At 37.8% G+C, this 16,395-nt stretch overlaps 1 protein-coding gene and 1 long non-coding RNA gene across 24 annotated transcripts in view; both read left to right on the top strand.

The window, feature by feature from the left end:
- acaca (acetyl-CoA carboxylase alpha) overlaps nucleotides 1-16,395 on the top strand; it is a 107,937-nt gene that overhangs the window by 72,705 nt on the left and 18,837 nt on the right. For 21 of the 23 annotated variants that reach the window (XM_087252158.1, XM_087252157.1, XM_087252150.1 and 18 more), the window contains 2 exon segments: nucleotides 721-841; nucleotides 3,200-3,310. In XM_087252158.1, coding sequence (XP_087108284.1) covers nucleotides 721-841; nucleotides 3,200-3,310 — 232 coding nt within the window. 23 annotated transcript variants of the gene reach the window in all.
- LOC147844418 (uncharacterized) lies at nucleotides 3,449-8,285 on the top strand. Its single transcript, XR_015491885.1, has 3 exons — nucleotides 3,449-6,917; nucleotides 7,316-7,456; nucleotides 8,072-8,285. It is a non-coding gene; the product is annotated as an uncharacterized LOC147844418 (long non-coding RNA).

Below are 16,395 nucleotides of genomic sequence, written 5' to 3'. Positions count from 1 at the left end.
TTGCAGTGAAGACCAATCAAAATTTGACCTTGCCTAACAGGCATAGTTTTGCTATTTTAGATTCTAGGAAGGCAATAGATTTGAGATTTTTTTTCTAAATAACATGTTTTTTTTTTTTTTTTTATAAAATCCACTTTAAAATGATAGCAATCCGAGGGGGTGGGTTAGTGCTGGTCAGAGAGGCAATGTCTTCACATGTCCTCAAATTGCATCAGACTTTTTTTCTTATCTGATAAAACTTCAGTTGTACACATATGTTTGTTGTATGCAATAAGCATTTGTTTTGTGATATTCTAAAACACCTATAGAATAGTGAGTTTTAATTAATTTTAGTTATCTCATCTTAGACCTAAGCAGAAGTGGTTTGATGCAGTTAAGCTTTAACAAATAGTTGGACGTTGGCGCTAGTGATGTAGTGGTTATTGCGTCGACACGTGCACTCCGGTGCTTGCAGCGACCCGAGTTTGATTCCCATCACGTGGTCCAGTGCCGATCCTTCCCATCTCTCTGCTTCCTCTGCTTTCCTGTCAATACTATCCTGTCTGTCAAAGGTGAAAACCCAAAAAATAATTATTAAAAAAAATTGTTAGACTTGAAGTTTTGGGCTCTGAATTTTTTTCTTTTTATAAAGTCAGCATGAATGATTTTTAGTCATTTAAGGTAATTTTTTTTTTGTAATGTTATATAAATTCAGCCCTAATGGAATGTTTGTGTCTGCAGGTATAAAATCACTGATATCATTGGGAAAGAGGAAGGGTTGGGTGTGGAGAACTTGAGAGGTTCTGGCATGATCGCAGGTGAATCGTCACTGGCGTATGAGGATATTATCACCATGAATCTGGTATGCTAACACACACAGTCATGTTGCATCTTGAAAAAAGTACACTCTAGCTTATGAGCTAATACATTTTTAGTTGTCCAGTTTTACTTTTGTTAGAATTGTCTGGTGTGAAGAATAAGAGTCATTTGAAAGATGTTTTAAGCATTGAACTGATGAAATGTGACAGTACACCTATGTACATTTATAGTGTCACAAAATATTTCTATTTCAGATAAATGCATCACATTTCTAATTAAGAACCATAAAAAATTTTCATTGTTTCCTTAAAAAATATATATCACTTTTCCACATTCTTAATAGAATCTTGACCACCTGATTAGCATATTTAAATTATTGCTAAAGAGTCTTGTGACGCTAAAGAACGAAGGAATTACTGCTGAAAATGTTGCTTGGGGGAAATTAATTTACATTTTAAAATGTATTAAAATGTTTTGGAACAACATTTTACGACTAGGACTCTCATGATATCTATTTTTTGTTGTAAATATATTTCACCAAAATATATTGTGAAGAACAATATTATTGTAATTTTAAGACCATTTTAGGCATTTAATTATATAATCCCAGAATGGCAATATCATATCATCACAATGCAAGTACGCCCTTCCAAAGCACCATATATAAGCATATCATCATTTTTTTATTCTTTGAAATATGAAATTTAATTATGGTAATTTTAACAATTTAATAATTAAGCACTGGAATCAGAATGTGAAAACGCATATCCTCAGTAAATAATAATAATAAATGTTAACAAAAAAAAAAAGTGCAAGGTAAAAAGCTAGAGGCTGCAATATCTTCTAGCTGATCTAATTTAAGTTGTCAGACACCCACATGAAAGTATAGTAAAGTAATTTATAGTAAATACTATAGTGTGGTTTGAATCATACTGACACCTCCAAAAGAGATATAGAGATTAAAACAATTTAGAGATATAGAGAATATATTTTTTTTATGTATGGCTGAAATATATTGCATCACTAAAAATAATTAAGGTCACATCCATGTTTTGTGTCGATATATTGAATATTGTGACTGGCCTATAGGTTGTTTTCACATGATGTCATTGATGAAACGAGAAATTCAGATGAAGGGCAGAAAGCGTTTCTTCTACGTAGGAATCGCAATCAGAACATCCAAAGTTTCTGGTTTATGTTGTTTATAATTGTTGAAATCTGCCAAAATAAGAAATATTATAGACTTCCAAAAGTTTTTGCTCATAAAGGGGGGAAAGTTCAAGATACCGTTTGAAAAGTGGAGGAAAAGGCGACATGTAATAACTTTTTTTTCATATAAGCATGTTTTGAACGCGATAATTTGATTGACAGCACCAATAAAGGTTATATACAGGCCTAGCTAAGTCTATAAATATGTAAATGTGCTATATAAAAATACAAATACAAAAATAAATTAAATACAAACACCGCCATACTTTTACAAAATCCAGGATTATATAAATAATGTACTCTGCTACGTAATCGCTGCAATGAAATCTCCATCTTTACTGGCGTTTTGTCAGAATAAACAGCAGCAGGTTTGTTTGTTGATTGTAAGTTCATCGACCAAAAAAAAAAAAATGCAACCCTTGCGACAACTAGGCAGTTATTATTGTGGAGCACTTCCACCCTTGCAAAAATAAATAAATAATATTGTAGACTATGTGCCCACTTTTGTATGATTTCATCTGTTATTTTGTGATGTCTGGAAGATGTCCGCGTATATAGGGGACAAAAAAATAGTAATTTATAATAAAATATAGTAAAGTGTGTATTGTATGCAACTCTTTGTTAACGAATTCTACAGAATACTGTAGCATAGTAAACTGATTAACTGTATTAAAAACTGTAGCGTTAGTGTAAACTGTGGTGCATCGTGGTGGTGTAACTGAAGCCTATTAAATAATTGATTTATTACTACAGTTGTGTCATACCACAGCAACAATATAATTACTACGATAGTTTAATTCAAGTAATTCTCTATAGTGTACTTCCATACACTACAGTATTTACTATTGTATTTTTTTTTTATGTAATAGCTTATACAGTATATACTGCCTCGATGACAAGCAAATATATTTTATTTCAGTAGAAACTAGATCTCCTTTGAAATATGATAGAAATCGCAAAAATACGTACTTTCCCCTATGTCTCCCATTTAGTTTTTTACTTTCTGCCCTCCATCTGAATTTCACGCACCACTAGAATCACGTGATTAAAAACAACCTATCTACAATAATACTGTTTTTTTATCAAATAAATGCTGCCTAAGAGGTATATCAAATAAAAAAATTTATGATAGTATCGTATTGAATGAGTGTAGGGATTCTAAACTTCTGTGTCTGCCTTTGGTGGTCTTCAGGTGACATGCAGGGCCATTGGAATCGGAGCGTACTTGGTGAGACTGGGCCAAAGAACCATACAGGTGGAAAACTCTCATATCATCCTGACTGGAGCCGGAGCTCTCAATAAGGTCAGCAGCTGCACGTTAACATCCTATTCTTGTTATGAGGTAGAATTTCTCGCTTGTCAACTGTCTTCCTTTTTAAAGCAGTTTTTGTCATTTGCCCACAGTCTGCTTTGATTTTTTTTTTTTTCAAAGGTCTCCGTTGTTTAGTTGCTGCTATGAAAGATGGCATTGGCGCATAAATTATCTATTCACTCTGCTGATAAGGGCCCTTTAATTGGCCTCTCTTTTAATTGTGTTGAGTAATTTGATTGGGCCGAGGCAGGAATTGTGACAGGCTACCGTGAACTTCAAAAGCCTTGTGTGCGCTCAACTATGACCCAAATAAATGAATCCTTAATTCATGCAATTACCACGACTTCATTACAATATGACTTTTATGAATCAGCCAGTTTCTTATTTTGCTGGTGACAGGGATTGGATTTGGTCGGCTGTGCATTCAAGCATGCGTTAAAGGAACAGTACACACACACACACACACACACTTAGGCACTTATAGTTTTTAGCATCTGTACTCGTCATATATAATTTGACTATTTATATATAATTTGACTAATTGTACTATTTTTATCCTTGATATCATATAAAAACCTGCGTAACTTTACAAAAAATGTGTTTTATTTCTATGGAATTATTATCTAATGGTTTCAAGATCAAACAAAGGAAACAAAAATACCGTATGCGCTAGGGGTGTATCAAATCACGGTTTGATCCGTGATCCGTACGGATACAACCCACAGTTTTTAATGCACGTGACCCGCAGATTAATTTTTTTTTTTAACTTGGGTTAGTCCAACATTTACAACAAATGCAAAGAGATCACCTCCCTCATCATTCAAATCACGTGTATGAAAGCATTTTGGCTTCCCTGTAAAATATAATTATGCCAGAAAAAGTTTTGGTGGGACCTAAATGCTTTCTTGGGTTTTTAATTAAAGATGTTTTCTGTCACTGTTTGTTTAGGCTGCATTAATGTGTTCAGTGTTAGCTGCACAATTAAGTATTAAAAGATCGCAATCGCAATTTAAACTCGTGCAACATGAATGATAAATGATAATGATTTGCATATGTTTAATGCATCTTTGAAGCGCTGCATTCAAATCTGCGCTTGATCGAGTGAGATTCTGTTTTTACACCTTTTTCAGTTTGTTACAAACAATGAAATAGCACAGAAGTACTGGGAAAACAGTTTATTGTTCAGATATAAACACTGAGGTTTATGGCAAAGATAAAAATCACAGATAAATGGAACTTTAATGGAGCTGGTGAATGTTGTAGCAATTACATTGCATAACCAACAGGTGGTGACAAACAACCATCAAAATTATGTCACTGAATAAGATTTTTAAAATGATCCACCTATCATGAAACTTGAAGTTTTACAGTATGTGTCAATTGTTGAATCATTAATTGGAAATAAATATGATAAGTTATACAAGATGTTAGATATCATTATCAGCAACAGAAGCAAAGATCATTTTTCATTCTTTCTTGATTTAGATTTTTTTTTTAAATTACAGGTTCTAAGTTCTGTTTGTTAAAACCAATTGTTTTTTTAGTATAATTTTGTGTAAATAGAAAGCAAAAAACATGTATCCCCCCCCCCCTTTTTTTTTTGGTGATTCAAAAAATGGTCCGATCTGTGACTCAAAAACCGCAGTGTGATGCGAACCGTGAAATTTGTGGTATGTTACACCACTAAAATGCACCACCAATAAATCTTACTTAGATTTTTTTGGCTGTTTCTAGTCAATCTATCAATTTTCAAATAAAGAAGTATTTCCTAGACGAACTAAAAATTCTGTTCTGTTTTTAGAAATATTACGCCAAAATTAAATGGGTTTTTACTTAAAACAAGCAAAATAATCTGCCAATAGGGTGAACAAAATAATATAATTTTTTTTCGATTTGGCATAAGATCATTTTTCTTACCCCATTGGCAGAGTTTTAAGATGTTTGAACAAGAAGAAAAACAAAAAATTAAGTGAAAAAAAGCACGTTTAGTGCAAAATTAAATCAAAATAATTTTCTATAAACTGAGAGACCGTATAAAAACTGATATCTCACTTAATTTTTTTTATATTTCTTAAAACAAGACCATATTTTTTGCTCGTTTAAAAAATGCTTCTTGATTTAAGCAATTTTTGATATTTGGACAAGAAACAAAACAAAAATTCAAGTAATATTTGTGTAAAATTTCAATTCAATCAGAAACTAATTTTCTATAAACTGAAAGACTGTATAAAAACTGATTTCTCAATATAAAGACAAAGTCATCCGCCAAAATAGAAAAACATATATGTGTGTGTGTGTATTTCCTTAGGTGTATAATTCACCCCCCTCCCCCCATGTCTTTCTCTCCGTCTCCCGTCATGATGCTGGAGCTCCTGCAGGAATAATAGAAAGAGAAGCGTGAAGTTGTTATTTGCATAGAAATAGGCTGATGCCTGGGGCTGAGACCGGGGAGGGACACCCATATCATTCCTTTGAGAACCGAATGAGCACTTCTACTGCAGCAGATACCCCTGTCTCGCCCTGCCTTTCTCCTATCACTCTCTGCAGCAGTCTAGATTAGGGTTGGGAGCCGAGAAACCGTTCTTATTCAGAACAACTTTCATTGATTCTTGTATGCCTGTATCCTTCCATTGACAGAAATACTGTATTTCAGGATTTGCCATGGATACTTTTCTAGTTGTTCACTCTGAAATCCAATCCTATCTACCTTCATCTGTGAATGCCCATTAGATGTCTGTTACAGTGTTAATTTGAGCAGAACGGTGATTAGCTCATTTACAAATTCGGCGATGAGCATCACAGGTCTCAGGGTAAATCAGTTCTGCAAGTTACACTGACAGATGCTGTGCAAAGACATCAGTCACAGTTGTCTTTTGATTTAATTTGATTGGCAGTCGTAAGACAGTGGAAATCATAAATGTGAAAACTCTTCTATTAATCATTAGAACAGAAAGCAAGCATGTCACAAAATATAACAAATAAGTTCTGTTATTGTTGGAGGCAAGGTCCAGACTAAAACTAAATGTGCTGCCGGCCAGAAGTAAAATCAGGTAAATGGTGGCCAGGCTGTCCATTTAATGCCATGTGCTTTCAAAGTAGCTCTTAAGTTTAAACCATGCACGATTGAAATGTAATACTAGGTATACACTACTTGTTTTTAAAAAAAAAGTTTTTCTTAGTTGTCTTTTTTTGTTTTTCTACTCCGAATATCTATAATTATTTACATTTTTAGGACAAGCAAAACATTGTCTTATTTTCTTAAATAATATACTAAAATTAAGTGAGTTATACACTTATTGCACACTTTATTAGGTACACCTTACCGGTACCGGGTTGGACCCCCCTTTGCCTTCAGAACTGCCTTAATCTTTCATGGGATATATTCAACAAGGTACTGGAAATATTCAATAGAGATTTTGGTCCATATTGACATGATAGCATAACGCAGTTGCTGCAGATTTGTCGGCTGCATATCCATAATGCGAATCTCCCATTACACCACATCCCAAAAGTGCTCTATTGGATTGAGTTCTGGATTGAGTGAACTCATTGTCATGTTCAAGAAATCAGTCTGAGATGATTCATGCTTTATGACATGGTGCATCATCCTGCTGGAAGTAGCATCAGAGGATGGGTACCCTGTGGTCATAAAAGGATGGACATGATCAGCAACAATACTCGGGTAGGCTGTGGCATTGACACGATACTCAGTTGGTACTTATGGGTCCAAAGTGTCAAGAAAATATCTCCTTTACAATTACATCACCAGCCTGAACCAGCAGGATGGATCCATGCTTTTATGTTGTTGATGCCAAATTCTGACCCTACCATCCGAATGTTGCAGCAAATTTTTCCAATCTTCTATTTTCCAATTTTGGGAAGCCTGTGCAGATTTTAGCCTCTTTTTCCTGTTCTTAGCTGACAGCAGTGGCACCAGGTGTAGTCTTCTGTTGTTGTAGCCCATCCACTTCAAGGTTGAACTTTTTGTGCGTTCAGAGATGCTCCTCTGCATACCTGGTTATTTCAGTTACTGTTGCCTTTCTATCAGCTTCTGGTTCATGGTTGTGAAAATCCCAGTAGATCAGTAGTTTCTGAAATACTCAGACCAGCCCGTCTGGCACCAGCAACCATGCTACTGTTCTTTCCCATCCTGATGCTCGGTTTTAACTGCATCAGATCATCTTGACCATGTCAACATGCTTAAATGCATGGTGTTGCTGCATGTGATTGGCTGATTAGAAATTTGCATTAAAGAGCAATTGGACAGGTGTACCTAATAAAGTGGCTGGTGAGTATAAGATACATGAGTGAGTTTAAACTTGGTGTTGTATTATATGCCATAACTGACTCGTTTGAATTTCCTTCTGGTCAAGACGTAACTTGATTAGAGTAGTTTTGTCCCCACTTTAAACAAACAAAAACTGGTCAGCAGAAGCAGCTCAAGGCAACACTGTGTGTGCTGCAGCAATTCCTGATCCACAGCCATTCCTGATTCAGCCTCAAGCCTGGTTTATACTTGACCTGTTCACTTGAGTGTGCGCGGCGAATGTAACGTTATTGCGGAGTTTGGGGATGTTCGCTTTGGGTGCGCACGACATGATTTCGGCTGGTGGTGCACACAGCATTTTTTGAGATTTGTTCGAACAGTGTATGCAGCGCGGCGTTTAATTTGAGTCGAATAGGAAACACTTTGAAGAGATTTTGTCTGAAACAGTACGCCTGTACAGACATCTTTATGATCCCTGATCATAGAGATAACCTAATGATCAATAATTCTTGGCTAGAAATAGCAACAGCCGTGGGAAAGAAGAACATTTTTGTTAAAAGGTTTGGAAAAACCTGAAGGATAAGTTTTTAAAAAACAAAAGAGGCCGTGTGCCGTGGGCTAAATCTATTAAAAAAAAAAAAAAAAAAACATCTGTATTTTTAAGTAAGTGTGCTCTTTTATTTTTCTTTTATTCTAGCCAAAAATAAAAAATATATTTGTAGAGCAGCCCATGTTCTGTTGTCATTAATATTTTTATAAACTTTAATAGGTAAAACTGTCTGAGATATGGTTTTTTTATTTAAAAAATCTTGAATTGTTATAAAAATCCTTATAATCATTAAAATAATTTATAAAAACAATAAAAAATAATTGGTTTAGAAAAACTGAATGATATTAGTGATATGACATAGTTCCGAAAACTTTCTACTTCTCTGTTTTTCCATCTGATTTTAAGGTCAGCTTCTTTTGACTGCCCCTTGTCATTTTAACAAATGTTACAACGACGAACGCAGCAAGTATTAAAGCCTCTTCCGTTTCACGAGGTGCGCTTGCGCAGTCAGCGCAGGTGCACGATGCGGCACCTGGAGATAGTATAAATCCAGCTACAGAGAGGTGCGAGGAGAGCTGCAGCTCATTAACATTTAAAAAGATATGAAGTGAAAGGGCTTGCTGTCAACTGGGGTGTATTTGATAGGGTAAAAGAGGTGTTTATTTACACTACCATTGAGAAATTTAACCAATTAAGCTATAGACCTTTTATTAGGACCCTAAAGAATCATATTTACCTGTGTTAAATAGGCATCTAATGATACCTTAATTAAATTCAAAGGATGGCTACTATTTAAGATTTTTTTTTTTTTTTTTTAGAAAGTTTTCCTACAAAATCTTTCATCTGGAAATTCATTCATCCTTCTGGATCAGTTTGTGGTCCTGAAGATTTTGAGATTTATTTTTTTTTTACTATGTTTTCAATTGGTAGCTAAACTCAGAGGTTGTCCTGTCCCAAACCTATGGCATAGGTTTAATCGCATGTAGCTAATGAGCTCAAACAAATAGAAATGCTTCTCTGTGTTTATACTACATGTGACCTGTGACACCAAAACAGCTGTATCCCCACTACAGAAAGCATTGTGTGTAATTCTTTCACTGATGTGTGAAAAAAAGAAATCTTGAGTATTGATGTCATCCCAGAGGCATAAATACTCTCTCTCACTGAACACTCAGTGACACGTCATTCTTCTCAGGTCATTGACAGCATTGAGCGGCGGGCAGACTCTCCTTAGCCTTCAGGACTGTGTTGACTGGCTGTGTGAAGATATTGATCCACAGCACAAGGGTCTTGTGGTAGCATTTACAGTGCCTTGTACTGGGGCTGCAGAATATATCAAAAATAATGTGTTATTGCGATAATAATATATGCAATATCTAGAGTTAGGCCAATAAATATTTGGACAATGATAAAATGATAACATTTTTGGCTCTATACACCATTACAATCGATTTGAAATGAAACGATTGAGATGTGCTTTAACTGCAGACTGTCAGCTTTTCAAGAGTTCCCACTTAGATATGCTTGGCACTTATAGCAGGTTTGGCATGCTGTCCCGGGAGAGAACCCTGAGCTCGGAGATATTTGAGCCCAGGGCTCCCGCCCGGTCTAGAAGCATATCAGGAGAACCGAGATCAGGTAGGTCTCGATCGCTCCCCCTTTAGAAGGGGAGAAAAAGGAGGAGATGGGGTGGAAGGGGGGATTCTTCCAAAATGAAGATAGTGCAATGGGGAGAAAGTGATCCATTTATACTAAGCTAGGATCATTCTGATTGGATTATTACTGATTACGGATGAGTGGCCAGCGGTGCACAATCATATCACGTGCTCCTCTCGAAATTAGTTTATGAAACTTCACTTCAAGAGTTCCCACTTAGATATGCTTGGCACTTATAGCAGGTTTGGCATGCTGTCCCGGGAGAGAACCCTGAGCTCGGAGATATTTGAGCCCAGGGCTCCCGCCCGGTCTAGAAGCATATCAGGAGAACCGAGATCAGGTAGGTCTCGATCGCTCCCCAAAAAATGCCTCTAGCTCGGGACAGCAGCCGAGTATTTCAAAGAATTTCCCCCAAAAAGCTAGAAAGTTTTTACTATATCCGGCTGCTGGATATAGTAATTAAGGAAGAAAGAGTAGGGGGCTCCAGTTGGAGCAAAGTTTGAAACTGACTCCTGTGGAAGCCAGAGCGGGGGAGGGGGTTGGGTGGAGACTAGTGAAGGGGGGCCATAAGGGGTGGGCGGGGTTGGCTCATTAAGAGTCAAAAATGCTCGAGGAACACTCCAAACAGAGATAGAGCAGGGAAGTGGCAGCGCTATATATAAATATATATGTATATATGAGAGAGTATATAAATATATATATATATATAATGGGATAATCTAAGGCCTGGAGGGGGTGATCAGGAGACTTCTGAGTCAGAATGGGCGCTGCGGGAGTTGGGTGCAGCAATTTTTTATTTTGCCATCTCTAGCAGAAATCGTGAAGTGTGATTTGGGCGGTGGAGATTTCTGCTAGAGGGTGAGTGGCAAGTTTGGCCAGACTCTTGCTGGAGTCGATGCTCGTGGAACACTCCGACTGGAGATGTAGCGGGGAGTGACAGCGCTCTATATAAATATATATCTATAACCGAAAGTCCATAGATATACATATATAATGAGTTTCAGTGGCCTGGGGGGGGGCAGTGACTGACCCCTGCGGGGGTCGGCGCCCGGGGAACAGGGCAAGCTGGCCTACTCTAGCAGGAGTCTGGGAAAGGGGATTTGGACAGTGAAGACTCCTGTTAGAGGGTGACGGGATAAGTTAGGTGCTCGAGGAACACTCCGTTAGGAGATGGAGCGGGGGAGTGACAGCGCTATTATAAATATATATCTATGTACAGGTGTATATAGATATATATATATATAAATAAAGATTGCTAAGGCCTGGAAGGGACGGTGAGACGGCCCCTGCGGGGGTCGTAGCTCGGGGTAACACTTCTGCGGAAGTCAGAGCTTTAGGGGGGCGGGGTCCGGCAGGAGTCGGGAAATGGGAGGGGGCTGTGAAGACTCCAGCGGAAACGGCCAGGGTGGCGGGGTGACGGGGGGCTTGGATGAAACTCCAATTACCTATGTGGCTGGGGGAGGAAACTGAGTGTTACTCAGGCTAGAAGGAAGAAAAAGAAGAAGGTGGCTGGGTCACACCCTCGCCCTTGAGTGGATGTGGGATTATGGCTGACAAGAGCCATCTGGGCTTCTTTGGGGGGCCAGTGGCTAGGACGCATGTCTTGAAGGCATCAGGTGACCACCTTTCTAGGATCTGGATTTGTTGCTGCCCTTTGTACTTCTGTGATGGCTGCTCATATTCTGAAACATAGTATACAGGAATAAGAGAAGTAATTCAACACCTTTAATACTTTTCCCACACATTTAAAGACCTTATCACCATTTTCAATCAAAAAAAGCTGGCGAGATTTATCTTACGGAATATTTACTAAATATTAAAATGTAACAAATGAATCCAACTAAACATTTGAATACAGACACATGTATATTAAAATCTAGCCGATTCGACAGGTTGTCACCTATAGAGCTGCAGACTGATAGTGTTGCAGTAAACAAGCGGCAAGCTGTCAAACCTTAGTAGAATTTTACTGATTACGTAACTACCTAGTATCCTGATATTCACGGCTTGAATAGTCAAACTTTAGCATACGATGATACCTTGTTCAACAATAAATGTATTACCTTGTAAAGGAATCTAGGACTTTCTAATACTTTAAGCCCTCAAACTCCTCTATATTGACTTATCAGCCCCCAACACCTTCTGATACTCCGGAGACACCCTGTGTAAGAGTGACAGAGTTGATCTGGGGGACACCTGTGGAGCAAAGAACTGCTATAAGCATCTCTTAAATCAGAATCGTGTGACAGGGCGGTTGTGTCATCTATAAATGGGAAGAAGAGGGGGGGGGGGTGCAGAAGGAGAATGAGGCTCGGCGGAGCGACTCTGCTATAGCGGAAGTACAAATGATAGTCAGCATTGGAGCGTTATGAGTGCAAATATTGTCAATAGTGATATGAAGAGTAAATGGGGGGGGGTATGTGAATATGGTATCAAGGGTGTGGGCTGTATAGGCAGAAAGTATCTTTGCGAAGAGTGTAAATGCATTAGGAATGGATGAAGAGTGTGATGGGTTGAATGAGGGCAGTTTCAGGAGCTGGCAGTCTTGAACTCTAAAATGGAAAACAAGAGAGAATTAGAAATGAAATCTTAGCAACATGGCACATGTACAGCAGACATGATTAATTGTATTGGCTGATATTCGTGGGAGGAGTCTTCATAAGTGTATGGATGATTGTGAATGGAAGCGCCTTTGTTAATGCATGTTCCAATACTTAATGTCACAATGTGCTAGGGTTGTAGAAGTGGGCATTTGTCCTCCTGCAGGGTGGTAATTGGAAGGAGAACTGAGCGTATGGGGCGTTTCTATGCTGGAAGTCCAGGAAACCTCTTGGAGAGCTGGTGAGATGATGATGGAGTGGAGTTTAAACCCCTTACTGATATAGAAGTTTTTAAAACTCGAATGTATTTAACACAAAGTATAAGTATGAAAGCTACTCCATGGCCAGAAATGTCCTCCTCTTGTTTATTGCAGTCGAGCAGGAAATTGTTTTCTTACTGTCATTATAAACTGACTGACATTCAGGTGTATTGATATGAGAGTCACAATTGGCGTGATACAAAAGGGTTACTGCTTGATGTGTAGGTTGTCTATCACTTGCTGGGTAATACTCATTTCAGAATTTTATTTACATTTTTTTTTTTTTTTTTTTTTTTTTTTTAAATATATGTATATATAATTATTAATAAAATGTAAATATATCAACTGCCTACATCAAACTTAAAAAACGATGTTGCCACTTAATAGGAACTGTGTGAATGTAATGTTTATCATGGCTTTACTCCATCCATGATAAGTAACATGTCTATAATCTCAACATGATTATTTGGCCGGAATCAAAGTCTCTGCACGCAGTCCATTCATGAATTTGTCGGGAGAGAAGGCGGGACCGTCTCCAGTTTTGGAAAGCTCATTGGATGGTGATACTTCCCCTTTAAGCTATTGGCTCCTTGGAGTCACGGTCAAGAGTTCAGAGTGCAAAGGCCGGCGGCCATTTTGTAGATCAGATCGCTACAATGTTTATGCGTGAAAGTATGGCTCCACTCTCACCAGCAGCTGGTTTGGATATCAGTGCACCTTTTCATGGATGTATATCGACGAATGAAGGTGTTATGGAATAATGTTTATGGATTAGATTGCCTGGTCATTTGCCTTCGAACTATTTCAGCTGTCAGAATGTTATGGATCTGCTGACCAGCGGGAGGCTGAGAGGTGAGTTCTTCATTTAAAGCGTTCTATTCACGCTGATCTCGCCAGACTTCCCTTTAAAGCATGCATGTTACCGAAAGTGGACCGTTAACGTTAGGTGATCTGTGAGTTCGGCTTCTCTCCGGTGGCTTGAATCGCCGGCGTCATAAGTTTAGACGAGGTTGTGGCTTGTGTAGTGAAGGGCAGATGAAGTAGAAGATGGAAGAGTTAATATGCCGGCTTCTTGCGGGGATTCTGGCTCGATTGCTGGCGAGGCAGCTGCTGGAGTTTAGGGGAGAGCGGGGTTCTGGTTGGAGAAGTTTTTGTTGTTGTTGTTGATTGTTTGTTCTTCTATGCCAGAAGGTTGAATGATGCTGAACCGTAGTTTAAATGCTGGAGCGTTTGTAGCGGGAAGCATTCTTCCAAAATGAAGATAGTGCAATGGGGAGAAAGTGATCCATTTATACTAAGCTAGGATCATTCTGATTGGATTATTACTGATTACGGATGAGTGGCCAGCGGTGCACAATCATATCACGTGCTCCTCTCGAAATTAGTTTATGAAACTTCACTTATTTGAGATAATTTACATCCAAGTCAGGTGAACTGTATAGGAATTACAACAGTTTACATTTGTGCCTCCAACTTGTTAAGGGTCCAATAGTAATTGGAAAATTGGCTTATAAGCTGTTCCATGGCCAAGTGTGTTATTCCCGTATTATCCCAATTACAATGAGCAGATAAAAAGTCCTGAGATCATTTTAAGTGTGCTATTTGCATCTGCAATCTGATGCTGTCAACTCTCAAGATGAGATCCAAAGAGCTATCACTATCAGTGAAGCAAGCCATCATTAGGCAAAAAAAAAAAAAAAAAAAAACTATCAGAGAGAAAGCAAAAACATTATGAGTAGCTAAAACAACAGTTTGGAACATTCTTAAAAAGAAACCATGCACCAGTGAGCTCAGCAACACCAAAAGACCTGGAAGACCATGTAAAACAACTGTGGTGAACGACTGAAGAATTATTTCCCTGGTGAAGAAAACAGCCTTCACATCAGTTGGCAAGATCAGGAACACTCTACAGGATGTAGGTGTATGTGTGTTAATGTCAACAATCAAGAGAAGACTACACCAGAATGAATGCAGAGGGTTCACCACAAGAAGTAAACCATTGGTGAGCCTCAAAAACAGGAAGGCCAGATTAGAGTTCTAAAAAGACTTAACAGTTCTGGAAAAACATCTTATGGAAAGAAAAGATCAAAATCAACTTGTACCAGAGTAATGGGAAGAGAAGAGTATGGAGAAGGAAAGAGACTGCTCATGATCCTAAGCAGTGAAGCATAATGGTTGGAGTAACATAGCGTAGGCATGTATGACTGCCAATGGAACTGGTTCTCTTGTGTTTATTAATGATGTGACTGCTGACAAAAGTAGCAAGTTGAAGTAATTCTGAAGTTTTACAGACAATATTCTCCGCTCATATTAAACCAAATGCTTCCGAACTCATTGGACGGTGCTTCGCAGTGCAAATGGAGAATGACCCAAGGCATACTGCAAAAGCAGCCAAAGAGTTTTTAAAGGGAAAGAAGTGGAATGTTATGCAATGGCCAAGTCAGTCACCTGATCTGAATCCAATTGAGCTTGCATTTTATTTGCTGAAGACAAAACATGACGGGGAAAAAGCCCCTTGAACAAGCATGAACTAAAGACCTGGCAGAGAACCACCAGGAATGAAACTCAGCGTCTGGTGATGTCTATGCATTCCAGACTTCAAGCTGTATTGACTGCACAGTTTTTGCAACCAATTAATTAAAAGTGAAAGTTTTATTTATGATTATTATTCTGCCCAATTACTTTTGGACCTTTAACAAGTGGGAGGCACATATGCAAACTGTTGTAACTCCTATAGCGTTCACCAGATTTGGATGTAAAAAATAAACTCTAATTAAAGCTGACAGTCTGCAGTTAAAGCACATCTCCATTGTGTTTGTGTATAGAGCCAAAAATGTTAGAATTATGTCAATGTCCAAATATTTATGGACCTAACTGTATATCACTGAGAAGTGCAATAAATTAAATAAGTTTTATATACAAAGTATTTGTGTACTGCATGCATGGTTTGTTTAACCAAATGTCATAAATTAGATGGGCCTTACTATCTTCCTTATCCCCACTTCTAGGTGAACTTAGAGCTGAAAAAATTCCAGGAAACAACAAGAATTTCCACTGGTGTTTTCAGTCAATCATTGTGTTTAAAGTCAAAATGTTTGCACCTTGACATTTTTATTTAATTAGCTCAGAAAATGATTTATTAGCTGTTTGTTTTAGTAAGATCATAACACAAATAGTTTTGTTTTTATATTGCTGAACATGTTTCACACTGTGCTGAAACCAGGGTAATTGTCATTTTAAAAACTGGTCAGCACCACATTTTTCCTGTGGTTATGAAATCATGGTCCAAAGCAGGGTCAGCGCTGCACATTCAAATATTTTAAACATTCACAGAAACGTAATGAATTTTAGGCTTTGAAAAAGACAAAACATATATGTAGTTAATTGAAGTGGGGAAGAGACTGTTTCATTTATACCATTTTTCAGTCCAAGAAAAGTCTATTCAGCAAAACCTTACTGGTGGCGTTGGCATTGACTGTACAAAACAAGGATGCAGTGCATAAAGTTAAAGGAGTAGTACACAATCGGATTGTTCCTTCTTGATTTTCTTACCTTCTATTGAACACATATACATTGATAGTCACTATTGTCTTCCGTAGCAGGAACATTTTACTGCCATTTTGGCCTATTTTTATTGACTCCTTGTTCATTTTAGTGGCTGAAGTGATTTTAACATCTTAATCTTTTTTAAGTTTTAAAGGTATTAAATGGCCTGGAACTAACAAACCGCATCTTTTAGAATG

The sequence above is a fragment of the Danio rerio genome, chromosome 5 (assembly GCF_052040795.2).
Source record: "Danio rerio strain M-AB ecotype USA chromosome 5, GRCz13ab, whole genome shotgun sequence".
NCBI classification, from domain to species: Eukaryota; Metazoa; Chordata; class Actinopteri; order Cypriniformes; family Danionidae; genus Danio; species Danio rerio.
Note: the sequence above shows the minus strand (reverse complement) of the source record. Positions and strands in the feature narration are given on the sequence as shown.